General features: G+C 33.0%; 1 protein-coding gene across 1 annotated transcript in view; it reads left to right on the forward strand.

Moving 5' to 3' along the window:
* Positions 1-11,289: 11,289 nt before the first annotated feature.
* The window catches only part of LOC114334615 (kielin/chordin-like protein), a 31,314-nt gene continuing 26,184 nt past the window's right edge, over positions 11,290-16,419 (forward strand). Inside the window, exon 1 of the mRNA XM_028284692.2 lies at positions 11,290-11,493. Coding sequence (XP_028140493.2) covers positions 11,476-11,493 — 18 coding nt within the window. The 5' untranslated portion in view covers positions 11,290-11,475. The remainder of the gene's footprint in view (positions 11,494-16,419) is intronic.

Below are 16,419 nucleotides of genomic sequence, written 5' to 3' on the forward strand. Positions count from 1 at the left end.
TAGTAGAAGGAAGTTTTCGTGTGTCTCTTATCGTGAAATATTTTGAAAATTTAAACGCAAAAAAAAATATTACAGTATTATCGAGGGTCTGAAGTCCCTGAGAACTACTATAATGATTATTTTAATAAGTCACAGGGGCGAAAAAGAGAAAATTTAGTATGATTTTTAATTTCAAATGTACCATTCAAAAGAAACTTTTTGTTTATTCTAAGGGACCTTCTGCCCTCGGTAATAATGTAATCTTTTATTCTGCGTTTAAATTTTTCAAAAATACTTATTAGTTTTCTCAGGATCCAAAAAAAAGTGAATGCGTTTAAAAATAATTCGATCAAAATTTTGCACCTGCGCCCTCAAAAAGGATTAAAGTGTTATACATTTTTGGAATCACTATTTCAAACGCTTTTAAATGAGCTGTCACATGACGTACTTTCCCATTAAAAAAAAATCAAAGTTACGCCTATCACCTGAAGAGGGATCGTGTAAAGTTCGAAATATTGATGTTATAATATACTTTGATTATTTTAAAAATCGACCTGTCCGAGCGTTTTGCTTATGTGCTAAAAATAAATAAATTAATAAGGGGGTGGGAGAGTGCAACACTTATTCCAGTGCACTGTATAAGTGAAATCATATGAGAAATCACAGTGTAAAGTCCATTAGATTAAGGACAAAAAAGGGGGATTTAACAAATTATTATTAATCAATTAATGCTAATGCATTCAGTCATTATTAATATAAAGTACGTTCATAGTATGAACGAAATTGATTGTTAGAATGAATAGAATTATTTTAAGAAAAACCGTATTTATTGTGGGAATGGACGGAATTAATTGTAACAATAAATGGAAATAATTGTAGAAATAAACGAAATACGTTAGGAGAAATAACACTGTTATTGACACAACGAATAGTCTTCGTCGGTCAATTAACGACGTTGTTGTTTCAATAAATAGTGTTCGTTGACTCAGTGAACAGAGTTCGTAATACTAATAAAATGATATTATGATATACATAATGAATGTTCATCCATTCAATAAACGTAATACATTGGCTCAACTAACGAAAATAATGAATTGATGAACATCGCTTTGTTGTTCCAATAAAACCAAGAATTTGACAAATTTCAAGTATTGCGTTTGTTGTCTGAATTAACATTTTTATTGATATTACGTATCTTTTTCGTTGAGTGTGGATTTTCTACAAAGTTTTCCTAACAAAAACTATAATTTTCAAATAAAGTTTTAGGTAATTAATTATTAATCAATAATTAAATAACTTAGTGACATCAAAGATTTCTTGGTATAGATTGTAATTCCAGAAGCCGGTGAAAATTAAACGAATATTTTAGCAACAATTCAATTGTTAATTAACAATTTACGATCGCAATAATAACCAAAATAATCATGATACATCGATTAAACTTATAAAGATTATAAAGATGAGATGCTTGTTTAATATTTTATCGACAAAATATAAATTTTTCTTTTTTTTTGCATAATCTTTAAATTTTGAAAAAAATAGTTATAATACGTTGGTCTAATTAGTAAAGTACAAAGAAAGGTTATTTACCAGCAATTTTATTGCTTTAATCGAATTATAAGATCTTATATATTATTAATATAGGTATGCAAAGTCCACAGATAGTGTGCTACTTTTTTTATAAACAAAATGGCGCCGACAAATCGTATTTTTTTTCAATTATTGCTCTATAACTCCGACGATTTTAACTTTACACCAAAAATACTCAAATAAAAATTCACCCCAATTTAATTCTACATAGAGGCATGTTTTTCCCGATTTGCTCCGACGAAAATTTTTCTCAGAAAATGTGGGTTTTCCCAACAAAATCTCGAATTTTCAAATAAATTTTTTGGGCCAGTAATTATTTATGATATTATGATATACATAATGAATGTTCATCCATTCAATAAACGTAATACATTGGCTCAACTAACGAAAATAATGAATTGATGAACATCGCTTTGTTGTTCCAATAAAACCAAGAATTGGACAAATTTTAAGTATTGCGTTTGTTGTCTGAATTAACATTTTTATTGATATTACGTACCTTTTTCGTTGAGTGTGGATTTTCTACAAAGTTATCGCAACCCGCAAAAGCCCGTTATTAACCAGATAACTCTCAGAGATCTAAACAGATACAAGAAAATAGAGAAAGACCACGACCAATAGTAGAGTCCATAGTGTTTTTAAGTCGACAAAATATTCCTCAAAGAGACCATCGCGATGATGACCTTCTGCTTCTGGACGAAAATGCCGGACCTATCAATGAGAGGAATTGTTAAGGTTTAAAATCGCATCAGGAGATAAGACTCTTAAACAACACCTATCCACAGCATCTTCATGAGCAACATACATTAGTAGCACAAGTAAAAATCAATTGATAACATTTTGTGGTAAAGAAATAATTAAACAAGTAATGAATCAGGGTGAAAGTGCAAATTATTAGGTACTTTAATAAACGACCGACGTACCCCACGTATAAGAGCTATCTAAATTTGAGATACATAAACAATATCAACATGCGTGAAGACTTTTCATTGACGCTTATGAGAACATAAAAATAATTAGTGAAAATCAAAAAAGAGGGAAACAAGGCCTGACAGGAGTAGCATTGGGAAAAATAGTATTAAAGTTGTTACAAGAACTGCACTTGGATCCGAAGAAATTTGTAGGAATCGGTACTGACTTTAATAATACTGTAATAAAGATTCATGAATATCTTTGAAAGTTTTAAATATCTTTATGGCACTCAAAAGTGTTGTGAAAAGTGCCTTAAAACTCACCATAGCAACCCTAATTTTTTAAAATTACTCCCAGGCCTCCCGGTACTTATCCCCCAAAAAAGTTCGTGGCCCCTCCCGAAAATCGGTTCTGGATCCGCCTTTGAAAGGCACAGAGTGTGATGGAAAGATCAACGCTCGGGGTGAGGCTCATAGACAAAAAAACAAATACATGGATTAGAAGCAAAACCAAAGTAAAAGACGCAGGAGAACATTCTGCCTAATTAAATTGGAGCTTCGCAGGACACAATGCCCGACTGAAGGATAAAAGATGGAATCACGAACTACAACAATGGAGACCGTGGTTAGGAAGAAGAAGTAGAGGAAGGCCACAAATGAGATGGGTCGATGACATAAAGAAGTTTGGAGGACACAACTGGAAACAGGTGGCGCAAAATAGACAACACTGGATTGAATTGGGGAGGCCTATGTCCAAAGTTGGATTACTGAAGGCTGAAGAAGAAGAAGAAGAACTTGAAAATGATAGGAGATACAGTAATTAACAACAAAAACAAAATTTTTTCCTAAAAAAGCACTGCGTTTTTGTGTGGTATCTTTTTTTCTTAAATTTTAGAATTTTCGAGTTACGTGGAGAAAAAGGAAGATTTTAAAGAAACATTAAAAATGTGCTCCATAATTGGATATTATTTTTTTCAAAAACCATTCATTTTAAACCCGTCCAACTTTTTGAGCATAGAAATAACACTATATAGTAACAGGTATTGTAGACGGAAATCGATGAATTTAAATTCTGGTGGATGAGGGGTTAAATATACTTCTCATTTTTTTTTTAATACATTAGTCATCAATTTTTTTGCAGTATATCTCGCTTAGTTTGAATCTAATCCACATTTAATATTGCCCTTTTTAAATGTCTTTTCAAGCACTACAAAACATATTGGTAGCATTATACACGTAAAATCGACTGTTTCTTTGTTATTTCAAGTTGAATACACCGATTTGAGCATGCACCAAAAAAACAAACTCATTTCACCTACCATATCTCTTTTTGTATTATAACTAGTTGATTTATGCATGGACGAACCTCTTTGCCTTTTTATAGGGTACAAAAATGTTTCATATAATTTTTTTAGTTAGATGCATAGTTTTCAAGGTATTCCCAGAAAACCGTCCGAAAAGGTGTTTTTCAATGAAAATCGTCAATTTTCAACCACGAATATCTCAAGAAGTAGTTTAAAAAATATATAGAACAGTTTTTGCTTATAATTGGGTTCCCTAGCCACTTCAGTGGTTATTTTGACCAAAAAATTTTCGACCCCCTTGAAGGGGTTTGAACCGCCCCCAAGATAAAAACGCCATAGTATATAGGTAGACCTCGTTTCTTGAGCTATTTACTACTTACTGTGAAAATATCAAGTAAATCGATGTAGTACGATGGAATAAAGATCCTCATTGACTGCCCTTCGAATTTCACACGGAAATAGAAAATAAATTTTATTTTATTAGGCAAAGCAATCAAAGCAATTAGGCAAGTACTAAAATCGGCTTTACCTCCGAAAAAAAAAACGACAAGACGGATTTTAATCATTTTTTTGCATTCGATTCGTGAATGCGCCCGGTAGTTTTGTGACCCAGAGCCATATAATATTGAAAAACTACATACAAAAAATGCATTCTTAAACTGCATCTCAAACAGACAATAAAAAAAATCAGAACTCGTCAATTATCGGCGGAAATGAGTTCAACTTTGTTACTCGGGAGTTTTTTGCGTCGCTGAAAACGAATATGACATCGGAAGTGATCTCCTGAGTACCTAGTGTCCAGGGTACCTACTGCTTACCTCGTCTTGTGGAGTTTTCGGGAAAAAATTTAATAAAACATTAGTCAAAAATTTATACTTGTGGCTTTTTGTGTCCCTGACGACGAATATGACATCGGAAGTGATCTACGGAGTACCTGGTACACAGGGTACACACTGTTTACCTCGGTTTCTGGTGTTTTCGGCCAATTCATTAAAAAATTAGTCAAAAATCATTAGTCACGAGATAAACAGTAGGTACCCTGGGCACCAGGTACTCCGGAGATCACTTCCGATGTCATATTCGTCGTCAGAGGCCCCACAAACTCCCCGAGTAATGAATTTTGACTAGTTTTTTAATTTTGGCCGAAAACTCCAGAAAATGAGGTAAACAGTAGGTACCCTGGTTACCAAGTACTCCGTAGATCACTTCCGATGTCATATTCGTCGTCAACAACCCAAAAACCACCGAGTTAAGATTTTTGGCTAATTTTTTAATGAATTTGCCGAAAACTCCAGAAAATGAGGTAAACAGTAGGTACCCTGGGTACCAGGTACTCCGTAGATCCCTACCGATGTCATTTTCGTCGTCAGTAACCCAAAAACCACCGAGTTATGATTTTTGGCTAATTTTTTAATGAATTTGCCGAAAACTTCAGAAAAAGTATGTACCCTGGGCCAGAGCTGGGTAGTATCCGGATACTTCTGTATCCGGATACAATATCCGGATACTTTTTATGTATCCGAAAGCTGTATCCGGATACTTTTTAAATTTTGTATCCGGTATCCGTATCCGTGATCAAATTTTAAAGTATCCGGCATCCGGATACTTTTTTGATACTCGGATACTTTTAAATATTTATCGCCCGCCGATAATGCAGCTAACGTAGACACAACACTGCCATTCCTTCAATCCAGATGTGTCGTAAAATATGTTAAATCCCATTTTTCGTACTCGTCACCGTTATAATATATTATTATATAGCTAATGGAGCTTTTTTTTACCTAATCAGTTATAAATCTTCATAAGTACGTTGTTTAATTAATTACTTACATTTATTTTTTATATTTTCTATATCTCTCTTTTCAAGAACCCCTTTTTGTACCCTGTATAATTAGAAGAAATTATTTTTCGGATTATAATAAAGTACATCTTAATATTTATAATTTTATTTTAGTGTACCTACAAGTACAAATAAGTTCACCCCCTAAAAAGTTTAAAATATGGAGGAGAACATCTAGCAAAAATGTGCATTAAAAGCTTAAATACTCGTTTTGCAAACATTTTAAATTTGGAATGGGAAGATCCAATTATAGCTGCAGTTCTTCTTCCTAAATTTAAGCTTAAGTGGTACAATGTCGTAAAAATTCCCAAAAAAAACTATAGAAGATATAAAAAAAATGCATTATAACTGTCGCTAAAACAAAAATGGAATTGGAAAGTTGCAATGAATCAGATGAAAGTGGAGATCAAAATTTGGATGACTTTTTTGATTTTAGCAATTTTCGAGACCAGCAAGTGGACAACAGCTGTACTATTAATTATACACAGAATGAACAGGGTTCCAGCATCAATAATAAAACTTCAAAAGTACAGTTGGAGTTGTTAAGATATTTGGAGGACAAAAGAACCAATTTGAACATCTTAAATGAATACCCAATCTCAAAAAGGGTGTCAATAAAGTACAACACATGCTTACCTTCGTCAGCACCAGTTGAAAGACTTTTCTCTTTTGCAACTATGATTGATATGCCTAAAAGAAAAGCTTTAAGCGATGAACACTTTAAGGTATTGGTACTTACAAAGGCAAATTCAAAGGCACTTCACTTCTGACTTCGTCAACAATTGGAATACTTTCTGTATTAGTACGTTTTTATTTTAATTTAATGTTTCCTTATAAGTTTATGTTCTAGTTTTATTATTCATAAGCAATAAACAAATTTTGAGTACTTTCTGATTTCCTTCTCCATCATTTAATGTATTTTTATTATTATATAATAGATTAAAAATACATGCACATCACATAGTTCTAATTGTAATAATTTATGTCCTTCTTAAAAAAGTATTCTTCAAAGTATCCTAGGAAGTATCCGAAAAAAATATCCGGATACTTGTATCCGAATACATTTTTAAATGAAAGTATTCGTACTTTTTTAAAAAGTATCCGGATACATTTTGAGTATCCGTATCCGGTATCCGGATACTTTTTTTCAGTATCCGACCCAACTCTGCCCTGGGCTCCAGGTATTCCAGGGATCACTTCCGATGTCATATTCGTCGTTAGCGACCTCAAAAACCCCCGAGTAATTATTTTTGACTAATTTTTTAATAAATTTTTTGCCGAAACCTCTACAAGACGAGGTAAACAATAGGTACCCTGGGCATCGGGTACTCCGGAGATCACTTTCGATGTCATATTCGTCTTCAGCGACACCAAAAACCCCCGAGTAACAAAATTGAACTTATTTCCGTGGATAATTGACGAGTTCTGAATTTTTTTATTGTCTGTTTGAGATGCACTTTAAGAATGCATTTTTGTATGCAGTTTTTCAATATTATATCATGGCTCTGGGTCACAAAGTTTCCTGGTTCATTCACGAATCGAATGCAAAAAGAATTATTAAGATCCCTATTGTCGTTTTTTTTTTCGGAGGTTCAGTGCTTTATTGCTTCGACTATATAGGGTGAGGCAGATAACTGGCCTATTAGAAATATCTCGAGAACTAAAGGCAACAGAGTTATTAAAATTGGAATAAAGGGGTTTTGAAGGATGATCTATTAAATGAAAATATTTTCATCTCTTTGCAACTTCCGGTTATACCGGAAGTTGCTTATAACTTCGTTTTTTTAAATAGGACACCCTGTATATTTTTACATTTTTGGATTCTCTTTGATGTCTTCTTTCTTAAAATATAAGGTTTTGTAATATTATACAGGGTATTTTAAAAGATAATTACGCTTTTTAATTAATTTCGTAGCAATATTCACACCCTGTAGAATTGTAGTAGTTTGACATCTAAAACTCTACTTACGTTCAAATGATTTTTAATATACTCTATTGCTATTTTGCAGCAAGGGTGATAAATTAAGACATTTTTAACCAATCGCATCTGATAGAAAATTTAATTATCTTTGTTTTATTCCTATACGACTTTGTTTCAAAATGAATCGTTTTAAAGTTATAAACAAAAAAAAAATAGAAAAAAAAAACGAAATTTTTTGAAATTTTTAAATATTTTATTTTTTTTATTAATGTTCCGGGCATATTTGAGAAGGAGCATAAATCAATTATTATTAAAGAAGTTATCAGCTAAATTTATCCGCAAAAATCTGAATGCCACCTCTCACAACATTACTGCTCTATAAAGGATTAGATAATTAAATAGGCATGAACTCGACGCATGAACTCGACCAATTGGTTATACAGGGTGAGGCAGATAACTGGCCTATTAGAAATATCTCGAGAACTAAAGGCAATAGAATCATGAAAATTAAAATAAGGGGGTTTTGAAGGATGATCTATTAAATGAAAATATTTTCATCTCTTTGCAACTTCCGGTTATACCGGAAGTTACTTATAACTTCGTTTTTTTAAATGGGACACCCTGTATATTTTTACATTTTTGGATTCTCTTCGATGTCTTCTTTCTTAAAATATAAGGTTTTGTAATATTATACAGGGTATTTTAAAAGATAATTACGTTTTTTTTATTAATTTCGTAGCAACATTCACACCCTGTAGAATTGTAGTAGTTTGACATCTAAAACTCTACTTACGTTCAAATGATTTTTAATATACTCTACTATTGTTAAGAATCATTAGTATAGCTAAATTTTTAATTTTAGTATACAGGGTTGGTCGAAACTCGGAATGAGTATTTTCTGAGTTTTCTTGAATGGAACACCCTGTATTTTTGTATTGTAGTGAAATGATATTTTATAGTACTTTTTATTTCTTAAGCATTCCCTATACCTAACTGCTTTAATTTGTGAGTTATTGGTGATTCAAGCTAAACATTAATTGCAACAAAAAATACGTAAAATTTTATTAGGTTGGCCGTGAAAATACTCAAACCCAAATAATTTTTCAGAAATAAATACATATTAATCCAGACTGGTCCTTAAAATTACCAATAATGGTTTAGCTATCGAAATACCTACTTAGTTAAGATTGTTGGTGCGATTAACAATTAAGCACAAATTAAAGCAGTTAGGTATAGAGAATGCTTAAGAAATAAAAAAGTACCATAAAATATCATTTCATTACAATACTAAAATACAGGGTGTTCCATTTAAGAAAACTCAGAAAATACTCATTCCGAGTTTCGACCAACCCTGTATACTAAAATTAAAAATTTAGCTATACTAATGATTCTTAACAATAGTAGAGTATATTAAAAATCATTTGAACGTAAGTAGAGTTTTAGATGTCAAACTACTACAATTCTACAGGGTGTGAATGTTGCTACGAAATTAATAAAAAAAACGTAATTATCTTTTAAAATACCCTGTATAATATTACAAAACCTTATATTTTAAGAAAGAAGACATCGAAGAGAATCCAAAAATGTAAAAATATACAGGGTGTCCCATTTAAAAAAACGAAGTTATAAGTAACTTCCGGTATAACCGGAAGTTGCAAAGAGATGAAAATATTTTCATTTAATAGATCATCCTTCAAAACCCCCTTATTTTAATTTTCATGATTCTATTGCCTTTAGTTCTCGAGATATTTCTAATAGGCCAGTTATCTGCCTCACCCTGTATAACCAATTGGTCGAGTTCATGCCTATTTAATTATCTAATCCTTTATAGAGCAGTAATGTTGTGAGAGGTGGCATTCAGATTTTTGCGGATAAATTTAGCTGATAACTTCTTTAATAATAATTGATTTATGCTCCTTCTCAAATATGCCCGGAACATTAATAAAAAAAATAAAATATTTAAAAATTTCAAAAAATTTCGTTTTTTTTCCTATTTTTTTTTGGTTATAACTTTAAAACGATTCATTTTGAAACAAAGTCGTATAGGAATAAAACAAAGATAATTAAATTTTCTATCAGATGCGATTGGTTAAAAATGTCTTAATTTATCACCCTTGCTGCAAAATAGCAATAAATATAAAATAAGGGGGCAAAACAAGCCTGTCCATATTCAATGATTTTCCATCACTTAGGTTACACTTGGAACCTTCCTAATTCGCTTAGAAAATTTTTGTAATGTGCTAAAACCGTACAACAAATTTCATTAAAATTGACTTACTAGATTCTGAATAATAATTTTGCAATCTAAACTTTTTTTTTTAAATTAAAATTTTTTAAAATCTTGCACAACAAAAACTAGCACATACAAAGATTTGTCAATTTTTTTACATATAAAGAAGCATTCCACCTATCTAATGCACTTTACAGAATTGAAATCGGATTGTTTAAACAGCCTCAGCAATGTTTTAAATTTATAAACAATTTTTTGGCTTATAAACAAATTAGTCCTGTGGCCAGGAGGGGGTGCTACGGGCTTCTTTATTTAGATGGACTTACCCAAGATTTTTATGTATTTTTTGACCCGTAGAACACAATTTTTTTGGCTAACAGTTGATCCGGATGTCGATAAGATTGTTATAAACAAAGAACTTGAGGAATTACATAACATCGATTTTTTGCAAAATAAAACTTTTTTTGTATTTCCTGGATAATTCTAAGCAAGAAATGTTCTTACAAGTTTTTTCGTAGAATGCATAGTTTTCGAGATAAACGCAGTGGAACTTTCAAAAATTCGAAAAATTGCAATTTTTGAACGCGAATAACTTTTGATTAAAAAATAAAATAGCAATTCTGCTGACAGCATTTGAAAGTTTAAGTCAAATTATACCGGTTTTAATTATTTGCATTGCTAAAAATTAATTTTTTTATTATTAAACAAAGCTATTTTTTTATAAGCCAAAAAATTGTTCATAAGTTTAAAACATTGCTGAGGCCCCTTAAATAGTCCGATTTTAATTCTGAAAAGTGTATTAGATAGGTAGAGCACCTCTTTATATGTAAAAAAATTAGACAACTTCTAAATGGTCTACTTTTTGTTCAGAAAGGTTTTAAAAAATTTGAACTTTTTTAAAAACTTTTAGATTGAACATTTATTATGCAAAATCTATTTTAATGAAATTTGGTATACGGTTTAAGTATGTTACAAAGAATTTCCTAAGCGAATTACTAAGGTTCTAAGTGCCACCAAAGTGGTTAAAAACATTGAATAACAACAGGCGTATTTTGCCCCCTTTTTTGTATTTATTGCTATATTGCAGAAAAGGTAATACGTTAAGACATTTTTGACTAGTCATATATCATACAAAATTCAATTATCTTTATTTTATTTCTCTACGACTTTGTTCCAAAACGAATCGTTTTAAAGTTATAAGCAAAGAAAGCAGAAAAATATCGACGTTTTTCGAAATTTTTAAATATTTTAATTTTTTTATTATTGTTCCGGGCATATTTGAGAAGGAGCATAAGTCAATTATTATTACTGAAGGTGTCACCTAATTTTATCTGCAAAAATCCGAATGCCACCTTTCACATCCAAAAATAGACGTTTTTTCACAGATCCTTACTGGCCTATTATACATAAATATAAAATCAGAGCTATTCTTTTGTTTAATCGATTTTTTTATTTCCCTGGTATTTTAATCTATCGCAAGAAATCTGCAACAGTACATTCGTCTCAATATTGCTGTCAAAACAGGTCGATACAATGACGCACGCGCAAAACCTGTTCCACCGTAACTGACCGCCAACCGTGAACATAATTTGCGATTGTTCCAATTAAGAAACGTTATTTAATTTATAAATTAAAGTAGTATACAGTTTATTCTTGTTTGTTTGTTTCTAAACATCGGAAATGTTTTATTCTAATAGTGAATGATGATAATATTAACGGTAAGTAGTTGTACTTTATAAAATCTTTATTTTCTAAATAAAATTGTGAAAAACTACATACCTAAATGGAACAAAAGAAGAGTTTTATCTGTGACATTAATATTTACCTACAGTATAATAGTTTCATTGTTTGGAATATATTCCAGTGTTCTTTTTTTAATAATGTACTCCTATTTCCACCAGCATTTCTTACTGATTTAGTCACAATTTTATCACCTTACATACCGAATTTATCTTTAAATTAAGAAAATTAGGTATTCCGGAAAAAATAATATAATATTTTACAAAGAGCATGTACCTATACGTTATACACAGTGAATGAACTACAATAATTATTAAACCATTACTTAAAAGAAAAATTTATACCAAATTTGAGAAAAATATCTAAAAGATCCAATTTCATAGGTTTGTGATTTAAAAGAAAGGACGATCGAATTCATAGTAGACCTTGGGTTCACACTTAAAAAAAATAATATCTCCCTTGTAAGACTTTTTAATTAAGTTATTCATGTGGAGTCGAACAACTTTAGGGGTTTCTAAACTTTGGTGCGTCCGACAACTGAAGTACCCTTAAAAATTTGTCGGACAATATTACCAGTACATTGTAAGTATTTTTATAAAACAATCCTGCAAAAACAAATCATCATTTATGACTCCCTAGGGCGAACTCCATATGGGGGGCGCACCAGTAGCGTACCGATAGATCAGCGGACCCTGGTTCCAGTTGGGATGCGCCCCCCCCGTCCAATAAAAACACACATTGTATATCAAAAGTTTTTAATAAACATTAAATATAAATCATCATATATTTATAAAAACTTAAACTAATTTAAAACAGTAAATTAATATGAAACCTATCGTTTTTCATACTGACATGACTGATCACTTTACTCCAGCTGTTTTTATAAATAATGAAACTCAAAAATTTTCATCTAAATCTCCAGTCATAATTAAAAACCGTAATACCTATCATAAAACTAAAACAGCTTTTGAGAAATGAACAAAATAGATTCTCAAATATGTATGATACATTTATAAATAAGTTAGATAATTACATACAAACCCCTAGGGAGATAAAAAGCTTAAATAAAAAAATAATAGCAAAAATAAAACCTTGGATAACGGTGGGGTTGATATCTATATTTAATCATACAACATGAGTTTATTAAAAAGAAATTAATAAAAGCAATTTTTGCCAACATTTAAGAGAATAGGCGCAAATTTCGGCTCCAATGCATTTTAAATGCATTAATTTTTTTTCGAATCCTGAGAAAACTAATGAGTATTTTTAAAAGATTTAAACGCAGAATGATTAGGTTATTACTGAGGGCCGAAAGTCCCTGAATAGACTAGGGCATTTAGCACAAAATAAATAATTTTTTAAATACAACACTTAGAGACTTGCAGTTTTTTTGCACTATGTTCAGGATGACGTCAGGAAAAAAGTCTACTATAAAAAAATAAATGGAAATGCATAACTGCACTGTAAAGTGCATAAAATGCATCCAAAATTGCATAAATATAAAAATAAAGTCAAAATCAGTATACTAAGGAACAAAATTTATTATTTGGGGGGTTTTTGGGGTCACTGAATACGATTACGCCATCAAAACTGACCTCTGGATCACCTGGTGCCCAAGGTCATGGCAAGAGACGTCATCCTCTGGAGTTTCGATGGTTTTCGGCATTAAATCGATGCAAACGGATTACTCACGGCTTTTAGGGGTCGCTAAATACGAATATGCCATCAGAATTGACCTCCGGAGTACCTAGTGCCCAGGGTCGCTACTAAGGCACGTCATCTTCTGGAGTTTCGAGGGATTTCGGCACTAAATTGATGAACGGGACTATTCAGGGGGTTTTTGAGGTGGGTAAACACGAATATACCATCAGAACAGACCTCTTGATCACCTGGTGCCCAAGGTCACTGCAAGGGACGTCATCTTCTGGAGTTTCGAGGGTTTTCGGTATCAAATTGATGCAAACGGATTACTTACGGGATTTTGAGGTCGTTAAATACGAATATGCCATCAAAACCGACTCCCTGTGCACCTGGAGCCCAAGTTCACTGCAAGGGGCGTCCTCATCCAGAGTTTGAGAGATTTCGGCATTAAATTGATAAAAATGGATTACTCGGGGGTTTTTGAGTCGTTAAACACGAATATGCCATCATAACAGACCACCGGATCACCTGGTGCTCAAGGTCACTGCAATGGACGTCATCTTCTGGATTTTCGAGGGTTTTCGGCATAAAATGGATGCAAATGATTTACTCGGGGGGTTTTTGAGGTCGCCAAACACGAATATGCCATTAGAACAGACCCATGGGGTACCTGGTGACCATGGTCACTGCAAGGGACTGACTGTGCTATTCAATTTTCTTACTTATGTATATATAAAATTTATATAAACTTTATTTATATCTGACAATATTTTTTCTTTATTTATTTCCAGATCGATTTACTATATTCTCTTATGACAATGTTATTATGCGTTGGCGTTATTATTGATCATCATAATCACTAGATATTCCAGAATCCTTCATCTAAGTCATACTCGTGTTCACCAACCCCAAAAACCCAAAAGTAATTTGTTTGTATGAGTTTGGTACCGAAAACTCACGCAACTTCAGAAGGCGTGCCTTGGGCACCAGGTGCTCCAGTGTGTGTTCTAACGGTGTATTCGTATTCAGCAACCCAAAAAGCCATTAGAAATCCGTTTGAATTAATTTAGTACCGAAAACTTTCGAAACTCAAGAAGATGGCGTGCCCTAGGTACCAGCTGGTCCGGTGTCTGTTCTGATCGCAAATTCGTGTTCATCAACCCCAAAAACCTTTAAGTAATCGGTTTGCGTCAATATAGTACCGAAATACCTCGCCCAGAGGATGACGTCCCTTGCAGTGACCGCGGGCACCAGGTGCTACGATGGACTGTTTTGATCGCATGATCATGTTTACCGACTTTAAAAAACTCCGAGTAATCCATTTTCATTAATTTAATGCCGAAATCCCTCAAAACTTCAGAAGATGACGTCTCCTGCAGTGACCTTGGGCACCAGGTGCACAAGGTGTCGATTCTGATGGCATATTCGTGTTTAGCAACCTCAAAAACCCTCCAGTAATCCGTTTGCACCAATTAAATGCCGAAAATCTTCGAAACCCCAGAAGATGACGTATCCTAGTAGCGACCCTCGGCACCAGGTACTCCGGATCTCAGTTTTGATGACATATTCGTGTTTACCGACCCCAAAAAAACAGTGATTAATCCGTTTACATCAATTTAATGCCGCAAACACTCGAAACTCCAGAAGCTTACGTGCCTTAGTAGCGATCTTGGGCACCAGGTCCTCCGGAGTTCAATTCTTATCGCATATTCGTGTTTAGCGACCCCAAAAACCCGTAACTAATCCATTTGCATTAATTTAACACCGAAAGCCCTCGAAACTCCAGAAGATGACGTCCCTTGCAGTGACATTGCGCACTAGGTAATCCGGTGGTCTATTCTGATGGTATATCCGTGTTTAGCGACCTCAAAAACGCCCCGAGTAATCCATTTGCACCAATTTGATACCGAAAACCCTCGAAACCCCAGAAGATGACGTCCCTTGCCGTGACCTTGGTCACCAGGTGATCCAGTAGTCTGTTCTGATGGCAGATTCGTGTTTAACCACCTCAAAAACCCCCGAATAGTCCAGTTGCATCAATTTAGTGCCGAAATCCCTTGAAACTCCAGAAGATGACGTGCCTTAGTAGCGACCCTGGGCACCAGGTACTCTGGAGGTCAATTCTGATGGCATATTCATACTTAGCGACCCCTAAAACCGGCGAGTAACGCGTTTGCATCGATTTAATGCCAAAAACCATCGAAACTCCAGAAGATGACGTCTCTTGCAGTGACCTTGGGCACCAGGTGATCTGGAGGTCAGTTCTGATGGCGTAATCGTATTCAGTGACCCCAAAAGCCCCCCAAATAATAAATTTTGTTCCTTAGTATACTGATTTTGACTTTATTTTTATATTTATGCAATTTTGGATACATTTTATGCACTTTACAGTGCAATTATGCATTTCCACCCATTTTTGAATAGTAGACTTTTTTCCTGGCGTCATCCTGAACGTAATGCAAAAAACTGCAGGTATCTAGGTGCTGTATTTAAAAAATTATTTATTCGGGTGTTTTTAGTGCTAAATGCCCTGGTCTAGAAAACTTCTTTAATGATTATTTAATCAGTTACAGGGGTGAAAAAAAAAAGAGAAAATTTAGTGTGATTCTTAATTTCAAATGTCTCATTCAAAAATAATTGTTTATTTATTCTAAGGGACTTTCGGCCCTCGGTAATAATGTAGTCGTTCATTCTGCGTTAAAATTTTTCAAAAATATTAACTAGTTTTTTCAAGATTTCGAAAAAAAGGGACACACATTTTCACATTAGTGCGTCAAAGGGACGCATAAGAACATTTCTCCAATGTTCCTTTTCTTCTAAATATTTTTTTTCCATTAATGTTACAATTTGTCCTGCTGTACTACTTCTCTTGACTAACGTACCAATTAAGAAAATATGCTCAGCAGATCGCTCATGTTGAATAACTTGTCCTCTTGATATTTTTCCAGTCATACCCATCGAAAGTTAGAAGAACAATTTTCGTATAAATCAGTTTACAAACGTAAGAATAAACACAGCAACATTTAGGACTGTACACCAACCACTCGCGAAGAATTTTTTCTCCGTTATCTTTCGTTTTATAAAAAATCGCACTTTGCAAATGTCTGGTTTTATTATTATCTAATTGTGTATCACACTCACCATACCAATTTTATCAATATTTTAATTCGGTTGAATATTATTTATAAAATATTGTTGAAATTCAAGATTTAAATGTTTTGGTCAACCCGCTATATCGCTAGGAAAAGAGTTTTCTATAGCAG

This window comes from Diabrotica virgifera, chromosome 1 (genome assembly GCF_917563875.1).
Source record: "Diabrotica virgifera virgifera chromosome 1, PGI_DIABVI_V3a".
Lineage (NCBI taxonomy): Eukaryota > Metazoa > Arthropoda > Insecta > Coleoptera > Chrysomelidae > Diabrotica > Diabrotica virgifera.